Here is a 15190-nt window from a genome sequence, read left to right as displayed (position 1 = left end):
ATGCTAACACAGTATTCTGAATTTAAAACCACTACTTTATTTCAGCAAGTCCACTTTTTCTTGATATTTCTTAGTTCAGACTTCAGATTTTCCAGAATTATTACAGACAGCATTTATTTAAGCTATTTTTCATTTGAAGAAAAAATAGAAGGAGCACTTAAAGCTGCTGTTAAAAAAAAACTCAGTGAGAGCAAAAACCATCAAACCTATCTTCTCAAATTAGTATTCTTAACAACATTAAAAAATGTTCAATACAGGATTTGGCAACAATGCTCTGAACTTGCACCATGCCCAGAAGACAGGACTCAGTTTGACTGAGTGAGGGTGGAGGAGTCTCTTGTGCTGGGTCTTTTCCTTTCCCCATCCCCAGGCACCTCGTTCCTGCAATGCCACAAGAGAAGCAGCAGCTTTGTCAGCATTTAGGCATTAACCCAGGGCACACCCTCACCCTGATGCAAACCTGAGCTGCTGCTCATGCTGAGCCCCTCACACACAGGCAGGAGCCCTGCAAAGCCACTCCCTCACTCCAGGAAAGCCACAGCCACTGGTGGGATACCGCCCCTCATCTCCCTTCAAAAGCAGCAGCATTTCTTCTCTTACCCAGCACTCATTCTGCAACAAAAACCAGAAGCATCCAGCAGAATAAGTATAGAGATGACTACTCTCCTAGTATTGTAATTCTCCAAATTACTATAATTGCTCAATACTTTTTAACTTTTAGCAAAGCCTAACACTTCAGGCTAACAGTCTTCCAGCAGCCTGCTACTGCCAGAGACAAATTCAAGGCAAGTAAAATCCCTTCCCTCTTCAGGCTGCACAAAGTGCTGAGGCCAGAGCTCATTCACCAGGAATGGATGGCCACCACAGCCCTGCTGCCTAAATTCTTCTTCTGGTTCCTGGTAGCTGGCTGCTTTCCTGGTGCTCACAGCAGCAGGCACAGGGTCTTCACAGGAAGGCAGAAGGGCAAACTGACAGCACAAGTAAATGCACACTTAACACAAATAACATATGGTCCAACAGGTTCTTGTAGAGGTCAAATTAAATCAAGTTTTGTAATTTCACTTAGCAGCTTATTAAAGCAGCAAAAGGTTCTAAAACTTCCAATTTATTGGGGTTTTTCAACTGTCATTTAAGTTGTTACAGCAACAAAACTTTCAGCTGTGTGGTGTCTCAGAGACACTCCAGCATCCCCAGAAGTAACTTTTCCAATATTTATTGAATTCAGTTCCTTCCTGTTCAGGTCTTCAAGAACTTGGAACAAAGTTGCTCATTACAGGTACAAAGAGACATATTGCTGCAAGGTTCTCACAAGTAAGATATTGCTTTTCACATTTAACAGAGGAAAAAAACATTATGTGGCCTTTGCCTAGGGGGAAGATAGAGTAACTCAACAACTTTGAAAGCACATGCAAAAAAGATGGGGTAAGGTGAAACTACTTTTCCATTTAGTAAATGTGGCTACATTTCTTCAAACAAATGAAAACACCTAAGTGGGTGCACACACAAACATACAGGCACTCCCAGAAGTTCTATCTCCATTTAAAATACTTTATACCCACGTAACCTTTTTTTTTTCTAGTAATACAACATCAACACCAGAAACATTTTAAATTGCTACTCTGTGTCTGTAAAGACATGCACACCCGGAAAAAAAAATCCCTATAAATGTTGCCACTTAAAAAGAAAACTGTTAATGCTACACCAGCTTGCTCCTCCTGCAACGAATTCATAATTTCACTGCATCAGCAGCAGGCTGAGCATGAGCAAATGTGGACAGCATGGCCAAAAATGTGACATTGCTTTTCCAAAACAGAGGCTATTTTCCTTACCAAATCAGGGATATGCTACTTTCACTAAGCTTATTGCCCAGAAAGAAAAGCTTCCTATAGTAAATTCCACAGGTTTATTTTAAAAAGAAAGCCTTTAGGTGACCTCTGTTGCGCCACTGAGGTCAATTTTTCATCCTCTTGCTAAATGGATCACTTGCCTCCAGGGCACCAAGTTAACCCATTTCTTCCCATCTTTGGCATTTTCTGTTTGTCTGTATTTAATGTACTGCATTACGTCTTACTTCCATGCAAACTCCCAGTTCCCACTCATGTGAAAAAAAAAAAAAAAAGCCACAGGAGTCATCATATCTATCTATCCATACTTCAAAAGCATTTCCTTTCACCAAACTCCAAGGACATCCCATCCTTTTTTCCACCCCCACAGGAGACCATCCTTTTCCCCCACAGTCACTTCCCTTCTGCCAGCCCTATTTCTGTCAGCACAGAAGTCCTGACAAGCTAGAGGCACAACAATCCAGGAGGCAACACCAGCCAAATTCTCCAGCACCAGAGCATGGTCTCTGGCAGGAACACAGCAGGGGCCCAGCTCCAGGAGATGCTCATCTCTGCTCCTGGGCACCAAGGATCATCCCCTTGCACAGAAATTATATTGGTCTTCATTCCTCTTCTCCCGCACCAGAGTCCCCAGCCTTGAGATGCAGAGTGTGGGATGCAGTACAAGAGTTTTAGTAGGAAGGTAGGAATGCATTTCTCCTTTTTGTTTGGGACTAAATAGGTGATTAATGTGCATCACTTTGCCACAGGGAACTGAAGCAGAAAATAAGTTACCAACAAGTACCTGCTACCTGATTTTCAAAAAAAAAAAAAAAAAAAAAACCACCCCCCCAAAAAAAAGAATAAATGCATAAATGCAAATAAAATATTGCAACAAAATAGTTATTAAAATTATTTAAAATTTAACAAATACCTGGGACCAACTTGATAAAATAACTAAGGATACCCATAGAAAAAAAAACCCTAACACTGCTGACATGTAACAAGTAAAACTAATGATTCTTCCAAAAATAAAAATACCTTATTTGTTGTCAATTTTAAATTCTTTTTCCCCAATTTAAAATTTTACTCATTTCTCTTTCACTAGTAATATTAGTCATTTTGACAAGTATTTTGTATGTCTGTGCTGCTGTTTTCTTTTTAATTTTCTCAGTTTTTTAAACAGCCCCACTGGATTATGTAACTTAGCTCAAAGGCAGTGTGTTTTTTTGGTGGTTTTTTATCCATTTTTCAGTACCAGACTTGCTGAGCATTACAGCAAAATGACCTCAAAGAAACAAAGAAAATATATAATGTATATTAAAAAGGAGGAAATAAAAATAAAGCACAGATGCCCTAAAGTATCTTCCAGAATTTTTTAATACTTTCTGCTTCACTTTTTATTTTCTTACTGCTCAGAAAATATTTCTGAGTGAGAACATCTGTGCTATATTCTGGATTGATGTTAGAAGAATTCCACTTTATTTTCAATATACATAAGCACTGGTTCAGCATTGTTGCATGTTTTATCCATTCAATTTATATTTGGATGAAAAGGTTTGTTTTCCTTTGAAGAACCAGGAAATTGTTTTAAAGCTACATGAACCGTACTCTGTATAACTAAGATCACCAGCATTTCTCCTCCATTTACTCCATCTTATTTTACCAGATTAAATGTGCCACGACCAAAAGATGTCACAGTCTGGTACAACTGAGAAAGTGTTACTTCCAGTGGTGTTTTTATAACAGAACTAAAACATCTGTGACTGTTATAAGTGAAGTTAAAGTGTAAAAAGCTATGAGAATCAGATGGCTTTCCACTGGTGGAAGGCTATTGCCCAGGAGAAGAAAGGCTGGCAACTTTCTTCTCCAGGATTGCCTCCAGGAACTGCTCCCCAAATGTGCTGAGCTCTTTCACAGGCTCCTCCACAGTCCTCCCCTCAGAGCTACAGGAATTGCTCAGCAGCTGAACGGTGCTTTGCTCAAAGGGAAATCACTTTCAAGCCACTCTTCCACAAACACACACTTCACTTTGATCACTGTGAAGTAACAGTGCAACACTGAGAAACCACATCACGGCACACTGAGAGCACCCGTCCAGCAGGATAGGAGCTGCTCACCCCAGCCAGCCCCAGACCACACATCCCCCACTGAAAGCGCCTTCAGAGCTGAAGGGCTCACACACTGTCCACTTCTCAAGACCCTCTTTTTAAACACTACAGAATTCAGTCTTCTTTATTAGCTTTGAATAATCCCAAGTGCCTGCTTGCTCAGATCACAGGGGTACAGCCCCAGCGTGGCTCTCAGGCCGTTTTAAGCCAAGCCTCCTCCCTCGTTGAACGGATGGCTCAGAACAAAGGCAAGAGCTGGCAGAGAGGGCATGGCAGGGCTTGTGCAGCTCCCTGCCTTGCAAGCCACAGCTGCCCTGGGGCACAGCACTGCTCTACAGCAAAGTCCCCATGCAATGGACCTCTGCAGCCACTGCCACACTCGCTCCAAAGGTTCATTTCTACCTTCACCTGCAACTTTTCTTGCAATGTGCAAGAGTCACCTGTATTTACAGAAGAGCCAATGACAAGAAAATATTGATTTGGCTGAAAACACAGAAGGAATTGGAGAGAAGAGGTTAAAAGGAAGTTTTCCACAATGAGCAGAGGGAATTTATCACTGTAGCCTTGCATTCCCAGCACCAAACCTGCAGGATCACACAGCAGCTTTCTAAACGTGAAGCAATCGTGACCCATTTCAGTATTTTTCTTCCTTAAATTAGCATCTCTCCATTGCTGCTCACCAAGCCTCAGCAGAATGACGTTCCCCATCAGCTGGGTTTCACTGCCACTGTTGGGAGCCCAGCATCAGCAAAAAGGTCAAGAGCCAGCTGGAGAAAAGTGCCAGGAGCCCCACGGAATCCTGGCTGACCTCAGGTAAATCACTGAAATACTGCCCAGCCAACACTGAATGCAGAGCCCAGGAAACATCATCCTGGGGGTGTCAGATAGAACTAAACTGACAGCCAACTGAGCAGCAGGGGTGACAGGGATTTTTTTGGCATTTTGGTTCCTCTTTGGGGTTGAGAGGATTCCTGTGCATCTAGAAATAGCCTGTAAGATTTCTTTCTACTTAGAAAAGGCTTGAGATTTGTACATATAGAAAAATGAAATCCAAATCTAAAAAAAAAAAAAAAAAAAAAAAAAAAAAAAAAAAAAAAAAAAAAAAAAAAGAAAAGAAAAGAAAAGAAAAAAACCCACACACACACAAAAAGAAAAAGAGCTACAAATCTTTTTAATGCTAAATTTAGCCACTACTGCCCACTGAATGGGCATCGTGGCAGATCCATTTAAGCCCGTGGCAAAAACCTAGTGGTCAGGCTCAAGGAGGGAATGTGCCAAGAACAATACACAGCCCAAGTAAAATCAGCAGATTTTCATACCAACCAACCCATGAATTAGGCTCCACAAACGATGCCCCAGTGACACAGTCATGAGGAACTGTGCAACTGTTTGCTCTACAGAACATAACTTGCATCAAAGCTGCCACTGTGTACCTGGCAGGGAACCGGCTGTCTGAGGACTGACTTTTAAGCAAATAATCCCCGTTAGCTGGCACTGGGGGGAGTAACATCAAAAACAGAAAAAAAAAAAAAAAGCAAGCTTCACAAACACAATCACTCAGGCTACAACCTTCCTCCCCTCACAATTCCCTGCTGATGAATGTCAAACGCACCAAAGAGATGGAGCTTTAAACTCTGGGTGGCCTAAGCCCCCAGTGTACAAATTAAATGAGAATATGGTCATCTGACACCTGTTACCTTTGCTTACATTGCCAACTTTCCTGGAGTTCTGGTCTCTTATCAGCAACAGCCTCTAATGCTATCAAAGAGTAGATTACAATTTCTTTTCACAAATATTACTGCACTGCAGTTTTCAAATTAACAATTGAAGTATTGTTCCATGCAACATCAAAACCCCCACAAAACTTCATCTCCTACAGCATTTGGCAAGGGAGAGGGGAAAAATGCCTCAAGACTTCTTTTAAAATCCTTCTGATTCAGGAGGAAAACTGTTAATTTACTTATTTTAACTGGAAAATGAGGGTTATATATAAGGTCTAGGAGCACCATTACAAGCTCATGATATGCAGGGCATCAGCCTGAACTATCATGGAGACCAAACAATCCCTCTAGGGACTGAACATGACACTGAACAATTCCAGCAAATCTACAATTTCCTACTTCATATTCTTGCTTATCATGCTCACATCACTTTTTTTTTAAAAAATTATCTACCCATTGCTTATGCACACCTACTTTTACTCGCAAAAAAACAAGATAAAATGCTTACAATATCCTCCCCAAAAACCAAGCATGAGAGATTATGCTGACAGCCAAAAGTCAACAAAAAAGTCAAAAATATCTCCTGTTACATCTAGATCAAATTTACAAGATGCACAGTTACTTCCTTTCAATAGTTGCTCAATACATCAATTTTATAATAATTTTCCACCTTTTAACACTGGTTCAATATTTGATAAGCGTGTTTCGTCTCAACTGCCTGTCTGCTTTCTCCCTTCTGGTGCAGTCCATCATCTTTTGCCACCAATGTTAAGCCACTGAGATGTGGCTGACCTCCCCTCTTAAATCACTCTTACCTTCTTGCAAGTTTCTAACCATTAAATTAATTGGTAGGACTACACCAACTCCAAATCTGCACAATCCCTTGACCAGCAGAGTCTGGAAAATGCATCTACCATTCCTCAGGCCAGCTGTCCCCTGCCCAAGTTGTACTCCTTTAAGACCCAGGCAGAGATTGTGCCAGAGGCTGCATCAGTCCATCCAGCCACACAAAAGTGCACCATTAGCCTGCCCCCATGAAAACTGGGTTTCATTAAACATGATCGATTCTGCTGACTCCACTTGCCCTGAACAAGGTGGACATTTCAAACATCTCTTATCGTTTGCTTGTTCATTTCCCGCAAACACGACCTGCAGGAAGAATGCATCATGTTTCAGACACAAAGCTTCCCTTGGAACAAAAGCAGAAAAATTTATACACACTACACAGACCAGCCTTTAAACACAGCCTGTCGTATTAATAACTAATTCCACACACAAAGACTTAGCACTGACAGCAGTGTTAATCCATAATTAATTTTTGGAGATTTATGAATCCTGATCAAAGACAGCACTCAGAACTAACTGCAGTTATCTGCATGTTTTGAAGTCCTAAAATTTTACAGAGAGGAGCACTGTGTTATTATGGGGATTGTTCCCCACAAGTACTTTTTCCATTCTCGACAGGTCTTTTGAACCTAAATAATACTGAGGTCAAGTTGAAGTTATTCACTCCTGGCACTCTGCAAGCACAGTTTTGGGCTGTCTCACTAGGACTCACCATAAGTGCACTGTGCAGATCATTTACTGCTAATCACAACTGGGAAACGTGACAAAGCAGGAGGTAATCTGGGAAGGGCTGACAACTCAGTTCTTCTCCTGAAGGAACTGCTGCATACAGTAGACACACACATTCTTGCAGAATGAGAAATGCTGGTTTTCATGTAAGTATGAAAACCATAAACTTCATTCAAATATTCTGAATAATCTTCCACCAGATATGCCTCTTTCCATAAGAGCATAGTGGTGGTTAAGTAGATTTCAGTATCAGCTTGATACCAGCTGTCAGACCGTAAGTTCATATGGGCACATATACTTTGATCCTCTCAGTTAGGAATTACTTTGTCCCCTTTCTTGTCTCTTTATCAAGTGGATATTTGCTCATCTGCTACACTAGCACAGAAAGGAGTCATCTAACTGCTACAAAAATACAGTCATCTGTGGAATTCTGGCATCCAAACCATAAAATTACTATGTTACTCTACTGCAAGCACAGCAAACAGCATTATACACCTACTTACAAAACTTACTTACTGTAAGATCCACTTCCTTACCACCTAAACATCACCACAGAAAATCTTCAGCAAATTTAAGTTAAAAGTAAGGTTTGACAGTTGCCATATAAAACACTCAGAGAAAGCCCATGGCCACTGCTACTGTTTTCAGCCACAGAATTTCCATGTAATAGAAACTATCTCAGTAATTGCAGCTACCTCAAGTCCACACCAGTGGCACTTAGCATAACCACCATATAAATACTAATAAATACAACCACCATGTCATTTTAACCCAGGATGCAGAGCTTTTGATACCAGGGACCAGTCAAAGTCTGGCTGCCCCTCTGTAAACCATCTTTTTAACAAGTACATGGCCATATTCAGAGTTACTTTTTTTCCCTCCCATACTTCCATTGGTGGCCACTTTTTTTTTTAAGTGAAATTTGCATTGATGTAACCTTTTCCTGGTCAATGTGGTGTGTCTCTCCCGTGCTTACAACTTCAATCCCTCCCAGGTCTAACATTATGCTGCAGAATGCAACTGCCATCCCTCAATGCCATTTAATAGTTGGAAGTCAGGATGCAGTTCACTGCCACAGGAGTTACACCGGCCACAGTTTTGGAACAAAACACAGCAAAATAATTTATTTTATTAATGCTGTAATACTGATGAACAAATGCTGCAAACACTTCTCATCTGAATGGCCCAATAAGGCATTCAGTGTTCCACAGAGTCTCACTTTACTCTTCATTGCTTTACCTTAACCAGAGAGGTACTTTCAGCCCCAGTCTCCTATATGCAAGTGGATTGCCATGTGCAGTAACTGCTGCATATGAATGACAGCTGGTATGCAGCCACAGACATATCCTAGAGAATCATTTCTCTCTTTTTCCAGCCAGAATCAGAGTATGTTTGCTGTCTTCAAAACATGTTCTTCAGGAATCAGGTGGGGGGGTGATGGGAAACTCAGTTACTTTTCTCCTCCCAGCATCTGGAATTCTCTATGAAAAACTGATTTTAAAAATTTTCTCAGGAATCACTTCAAACCAATTAATGACCCGTTCACAATATTCCTTCCATTGCATGCCTCAGGACAGCCTGGCAGTCTGCATTTGCCAAGGCAAAACTTCCAGGACCGGAAGTGTAAAATGTCTCAGAAGGGCTAAGGGGGAGAAGCACATTCAAACTTCTTGGATCGATAAGGCAAAGGGAAGGGGAAGTGCACTGCTGAAGTTCTCAGCCAACCATGGTCATACTGCCCAACAAACCAGTTGATTAAAAAGAAGTTTGCAGCAACAGCAAAGTACGAGGGGAGGCGCGGGGGGAAGGGAGGAGGGAGGGAAAGAGAGGAGAAAAAAAAAAAAAAAAAAAAAAAAAAAAAAAAAAAAAAAAAAAAAAAAGGACAAAAACCCAAAGCCCAACAAGTTGCCCATGGAGGGAAAGCCAAGTCTGCAGCTGCTAGGGGTTCCAGCACGGGGCTGCGGGAGGCCGGGCGGGGGCACTGGGGCTCGGCCCCGCGCCCGGGGCAGCGCGGACCGTCCGCGGCGGAGCCTCCCCCGGGCGGGGGCGCGGAGGAGCCGCGGGGGCCGCTCTGCCCCGGCCCCTCAGCCTCGCCCATAGCGGGGGGCGGCCCTGGGGCTCCGCCGGACGCCCCTGCGGCGGGGTCCCCTCGCAGCGCCCTCCCCGCCGGGCCTGGAGGGCCGGGAAGCCCGGGGCTGGATTTCCAGCGCTCCGCGGCGCCTCGGCCCCGCCGCCCGCCCCGGGGCAGACCCGGCCCCGCCGGCCCCCGCGCCGCTCCGCCGGCCGGGCTCGGGCGGCTCCCGCTCCGACACCCCCGGGGCCGCCGGGCACGGCGAACAAAGGGCCGAGGCCCGCCAGGCGCCCGCGGGGAGCCGCGGAGGGGCCGCGCCGGGCGCTGCGGAGGGGCCGGGCCCGCCCCGCTCCCCTCGGCGGCGCCGGCCGGGCACACGCTCCCCGCGGGCTCCCCCGGCCCGGGCCCGGCCCCGCTCCCGCCGCTCCCCCCGCGGGGCACCCGGACTTTCCCCTCGCTCTCCCTCCCCACTCCGGGAAGCGCCATATTGATCGCGGGCGCCGCTCCCCGCGCCCCTCACCTTGGCGATCGCCTTCTTGTACCGGGTCACCGCCTGCTGGATCAAGCTGAAAACTTTCATGTTCCCATCCCCGCAGGGCACGACCACCCGGGTCCTCCCGAAGCACACCGTGACTTTCATCCTGCGCGGCCGGGGGGCTCCCGCGTCCCTGCGGCCCCACGCAGCCTTCCTCCTCCTCCTCCTCCTCCTCCTCCCCTCCGCCCTCCGCCACGGCCGCCCCCCGGCGGGGCTCGGCGCTCAGCCCCGGCCGCCCCCGAGCTGCCTCCCGGGCGCGCTGCCTCCGCCCCGGCTTGCGGCCGGCCCGCCCGGCGTGGCGGGGCAGGAAGGAGGGACGGGGGCCGCTCACATGCCGCGGCGCTGCCCCGGCCACCTGCTCGGCTCCTGCCCCGGCGCGCAGCGGCGGCGGGCGGGGCGGCGCTGGCTCCCGCTCCGGGGGCGTGGGGCGGCGCGGCGGGGCGGGGGCAGCCGGCCGGCTCCGCGGGGCGCCGGCAGCGGGGACGGGACGGGGCGGGACGGGATGGGATGGGATGGGATGGGATGGGGCGGGGGAGCCGGAGCGAGTGCCCCGAGCGAGCGCCCCGAGCGAGCCCGAGGGGCTGCGGCCGCCCCCGCCTCGCTCTGCCCCGCCGGGCGCCGGGGATGCGGAGCCGGGGTCGCACCGGCACAGGAGCCCCGCGAAATCCTGCTCCCTGCAGGGCCCCGGCTGACGCGCTGGGCGGAATGGGCACCGCCGCTGCTCCTTCTCGGGGCGCTGCCGGCCCGCCTCGGGTGCGCGGTCCGGGGAGAGCAGGGCACGGCACGGCAGAGACGGGGCGCGGCAGGAACCGCGGCTCCCCCGGTGACCGCGGGGCACACACACACACCGCGCACGCCGAAATCAGACGGTCCTTCGGGTATCTGTGAACGCAACAGCACCAACACTGTGCAAAATCTGGTGCATCATCAGTAACACCAGCATCAATGGAACCGCTGTGCAATCTCCTCCTCAAAGCCGCCAGAAGTCATAGGGGTTTGTAGAGATCGTTCACTTTTTTCTTTTTTCCACGGATTTCATTGAGGACAATGGAATTGCACAGTTCATTGGTCATTCAGTGTGGATTGACAATATATATCTTTTGTGTAGAAATGGTAAAACCATTTAACTAGAGTAAAAGCAGAGTTCTGAGGACAGGAAGGCAGTGAGCAAACCTTTTCTTGTCCTTTTTTTTTTTTTTTTTTTTTTTTTTTTTTTTTTGGGGGGGGGGGGCGGGTGGTTTCTGAACTTATACAAAGCACTAAAGATGTGAAATTCAAGTAAGCTTTGTTACACATGATGTCAACATCCTTCTACAACACCGGAGAACTCAGCACGTGTCCTCTGGTGCTCCCTGCCCGGCAGCTGCCCCAGCTGGCAGTCTGCTCCCGTTCCCTCAGCAATAGTATTAGTAACTTTAAGAACTTCAAACCTGGTACACATGGCAAAGCTGTCTGCGGTTTAGTAGGTACAGAGCTAAGGAGCAGAATTAATGATGTTTTTAAAACATCAAAGGTAAAATTATTGCCCAGTTAAGTCAAGGGTGAGAATGGCATCCCTAACCCTTTGCATTCTAGTTAGAAGTTTCCAGTATAGAAAATGGAGGAGTCAGTTTATATTAATCTGGTTCCATGCATATTGTCCAATTTCATTGAAATCCACAGAGCCCTTTTCTATTAATTGCTGTTTTGGAAAGCTTTGGGACACTTACAAGATCAAAGAATTCATTTGCTGACCTATGGATAATTTTTGGCTTGGATGCCAGTTTTATTACCATTACCCACATGAGTTATCTGGACTAATATACCTAAATTTTGTCTGAGAAATAGTCTGTCTTTTAAAGCAGGAAAAAAGCACCCCTGCCATGTTATATTTTGTCATATCCCCAGTGTTCACTTGTGTGGAATAAAGGCAGCATGCAGGATTTCAGAAAGGCAGAAATGAAATAAAACTGGTGTAAACAGTTCACAGCTCATGACTGAGACAACTGAGTACACTCTGCAGTTTTATGGCCGTAGCTCATCAAGTGTATTATTGGAAAAAGGTTAAAATGTCCTCTAACCTGCTGTTTCTGTACTTTCTAAGTGATCATAAGAGCTGCTGGGAAAGGATGAAAGAGCTATAAATCCTTGGTTTAATATACATCACCTAAGAAACTTGCAGAAAGGACTGTGAAAATGATAAGTCAATAGAGGCTCTTCTCAGGCTGTTTTTAACAAGAATTTTACAATGCCATAGACTTTGTAATGTTCCACATTATACTTCACTTGTCATTTGCATTTATTTGCTAAAACATGATGTTACATACTAGAAGCTTTTCCACACTGCTCTAAAACTTGATATTGTTTTATTTATAAAGCTTAATACTGTTGCTGGTCGAGAGTAACTATTCCACTGTTCAGACACAGCTACAGGTTTTTCATGTTTTTCTGTGATTTAATTCCTGCTCTTACTGTCTTTAACAAGTTTCTTGGCAGTTTTCCCAGCTGTACTAACAGCCTCCTGGAAAAAACTCCAAAGTTTAGAAAGTAATATTGATAGTTTTTCCGTTAAATGTGTGAAACGGGAAAATTCAGTAATAAAATAAAACAAGTCTGTCCTGGGAACTGATTTAAGGCCAAAACTTGGAGACTTGCACATGAACAGTGATAGACCTAACAGGAATGGGAACCTCCAAGATTTGAGTTTCTTCCCCGCTGGATAAACACACAAGTTATACATAAATAATTCTGAAAACATTTTAAATAAAATTTACCACATAGAGTGTTTGTTTCGTTCTTCCTTAAAAGGAAGCATGAACTTTAAAAAACAAATGTAACAAGGCTGTGAGATTGTATGAGGTCTAATTATGTAAGATAAATGAAGTATAAAACATTATTATAAGAGATTATGAGAAAAGGATTATACTAATCAGGAGAAGAATTGGCAAGGGTTGCTGGTTTACAAAAATTACAACTACTATCCACGCTGCAATATGGGTGGCACATAAATAGTTCTGGATGTTGAGCTTTCCTGAGCTAACATACCACAGAACTTGTCAATTCATTTATTAATGGTACATTCTGGAGGATTTCCATGAAGACATCTGTCTTGCAGGAAGAAGTAGATGGTGGATCATGGGATGGAGGGAATCAGAGCTTGCAGCTACTAATGATCACCAGTCAAATTCTGTTCAAAACAGCCAACTAGTTGAAAGCCCCTGCGTAGACACTGCAAACGTGCAAGGGGTGAAAATCTTGCAATTAAATGCAGATTATCAAAAGCCTTTTTAATGTGAATGTTAAAATATTCAGATGGTGGAATGCTGCTGATTTCCAGAGCTATTTCAGAGTTTATCCCACCTTTCTATTCTACATCAAAGAATTTTTATGGAATAATTCTGGATATGCTCACATTTAGTAGTCTGTTCATAGCATACAGATATTCCCTGGTTTCACAAGAAAACACCAGTTCCAGATACAGTATGTTTTAAGTTCACTCTAAATATAGCTATTTCCTTAACCCAAGTAGAGTTCTTTCAGTACTGTAGAAAGCCCAGTGTCAAACTGAAGAGCAAGAGTATTCCTTGAAGAATTACAGGTGTTTTTTAAAAAGTGCCATTTGTAAAATTGCCTTAGGGATATACCAAACAGTACTAGGTTTTAATGATTTCAGATAGCTACCTGCCGTAACACTTCTGCCTTAACTTTTTTCAAAACTCTGAATTTTAAGTTCTGAATCATTTACATTTTACTCTGAGGTAGAAATTTAATCAAAGTAAATGTGTCTGTGACTGAGATCTTTCCATGGATAACCTTTTAGTTATAGGAGTGGGTTGACTTCTCAGCTGTTATATTTTGTGACTTTTTCCTGACATACTGATTGTTCTTCCACAAAGGAGTAAGGAAATGTTTCCCATAATTTTCTTTTATGAATGAGAAAATCATTAAAGCTTATTAAGTAATTGTGGCTAGCCTTGGTCTGAAAAAAAAAAAAAAAAAAAAGAAACTGAATAAAAACTTATTTTCTATGACTTCTCAAAAGGGTCTGGGATTTGGGGACTGAAAAGCCCTCAAATCAGTAAAAGGTAGTTACAGAATCACACACATAATAATGTTAGACTTAGGTCATGCAGACACAAGGATTTGGGAGACAAGTTCTTTGTGGTATAACAGAAGAAGGAAATTGTAGCAAAGAACAATGTATGATTTTCAAGAAGAGACATAAAACTGTTACCCTTTCCAGGGGCTCCAACCTGTGTCTCAAGCAATTTTGGGTAGTGGGAAGGTGTTTAGGGCTAAAGAATGAGTATACGTTAATTCACTGTTCTTTTTTTCTGTATCTATACTGGTCTTAAGCTGTTTTTAGAATAATTAAGTTCAAGGATTTTGAATAGTTTTCTTGATAATGCTCTGGTGATTTTCAGCCATCATGAAACTGTTTAAATGGAATTACTTTCTCTAACTTATATCAACTAATGGTTTATTGAGCTGAGATCTGAGAAAGCCTGAACTAAAAAATACTGAGTTACTTCTTGGTGTGGGCCCTTAAAGTCAATCCACAGGTAAGGAAGCAGAATCATTAGAGGTCTAGAAAGTGAAAAATATGATCTGTATGAAAAGAGTGAAGTTACTGGGGGTGTCCAGAGCACACAAGGAGGCATTGCCAGGAGATATCAAAATAGGCTTTGTGTGTGCTAGAGCTATGGAATGTCATAAGGAAAACATTCACACCAATTGCTTTAGCCTGCTCTCATACCACACACTGTATTTATGCTATGGGCTGAACAGAATTATATTCACATAATGATACAGGTAAGGTTCTGAATGTCCATGTTTTGCAAAGCACATATCTAAGTCACACGTTGGAGCTGGCCAACTCCTTTTCTTTGTCCTTAGAGCTATGGAGAGTTTGTAGGTCTGCGCCTGCCATGAGGAATTGCACTGGGAGGAGAATGATCTGTCACCTTCTCTCATGCCATGAGGCTGTTCTGCAGCCACTGAGGCAGTTCAGTAGGCTCCAGCCACCTAGGGTTTGGTTTGGGGATATGAGGCTGGTTACACCCAAAGTCCATCATCAGTTATAGTTTCAGCAATCTTTACAGAGGAAAGGAAAAGAAAGAACGGGAACACTGAATGTCAGCAGCCGAGACCAGAAAATCCTTGCATAATTTCACAGGACAAAGAAAAAGCACTTATACAGATTTGGAATTTTATCCCTGACTAATTTCAAAGGGCAGCTCCAGGCATTCAGTGATCAAAGCTTCCCAACACCTGAAAAATGAAAAACTAAACACAGTATTTTTCACCATGGAAAATACTAGATAATCTAAGTAGAGGGATCATTGCTGCCTTGCCCTATAATATTTAACACAAAC

At 44.2% G+C, this 15190-nt stretch overlaps 1 protein-coding gene across 12 annotated transcripts in view; it reads right to left on the bottom strand.

Annotated features, from left to right (window-relative positions):
• The window catches only part of PARD3 (par-3 family cell polarity regulator), a 444272-nt gene extending 434222 nt beyond the window's left edge, over positions 1 to 10050 (bottom strand). For 3 of the 12 annotated variants that reach the window (XM_083880510.1, XM_083880511.1, XM_083880505.1), the window contains exon 1: positions 9822 to 10034. In XM_083880510.1, coding sequence (XP_083736636.1) covers positions 9822 to 9941 — 120 coding nt within the window. In that variant the 5' untranslated portion in view covers positions 9942 to 10034. Of the gene's footprint in view, positions 1 to 9821 lie in introns of all 12 variants that reach the window. The other 9 variants (XM_083880504.1, XM_083880508.1, XM_083880512.1 and 6 more) reach the window with 8 other exon arrangements.
• Positions 10051 to 15190: the final 5140 nt, after the last annotated feature.

The sequence above is a fragment of the Zosterops lateralis genome, assembly GCF_965231275.1.
Source record: "Zosterops lateralis genome assembly, chromosome: 1".
NCBI lineage: Eukaryota > Metazoa > Chordata > Aves > Passeriformes > Zosteropidae > Zosterops > Zosterops lateralis.
The sequence above is the reverse complement of the archived record's forward strand: the minus strand, read 5'-3'. Positions and strand labels throughout refer to the sequence as shown.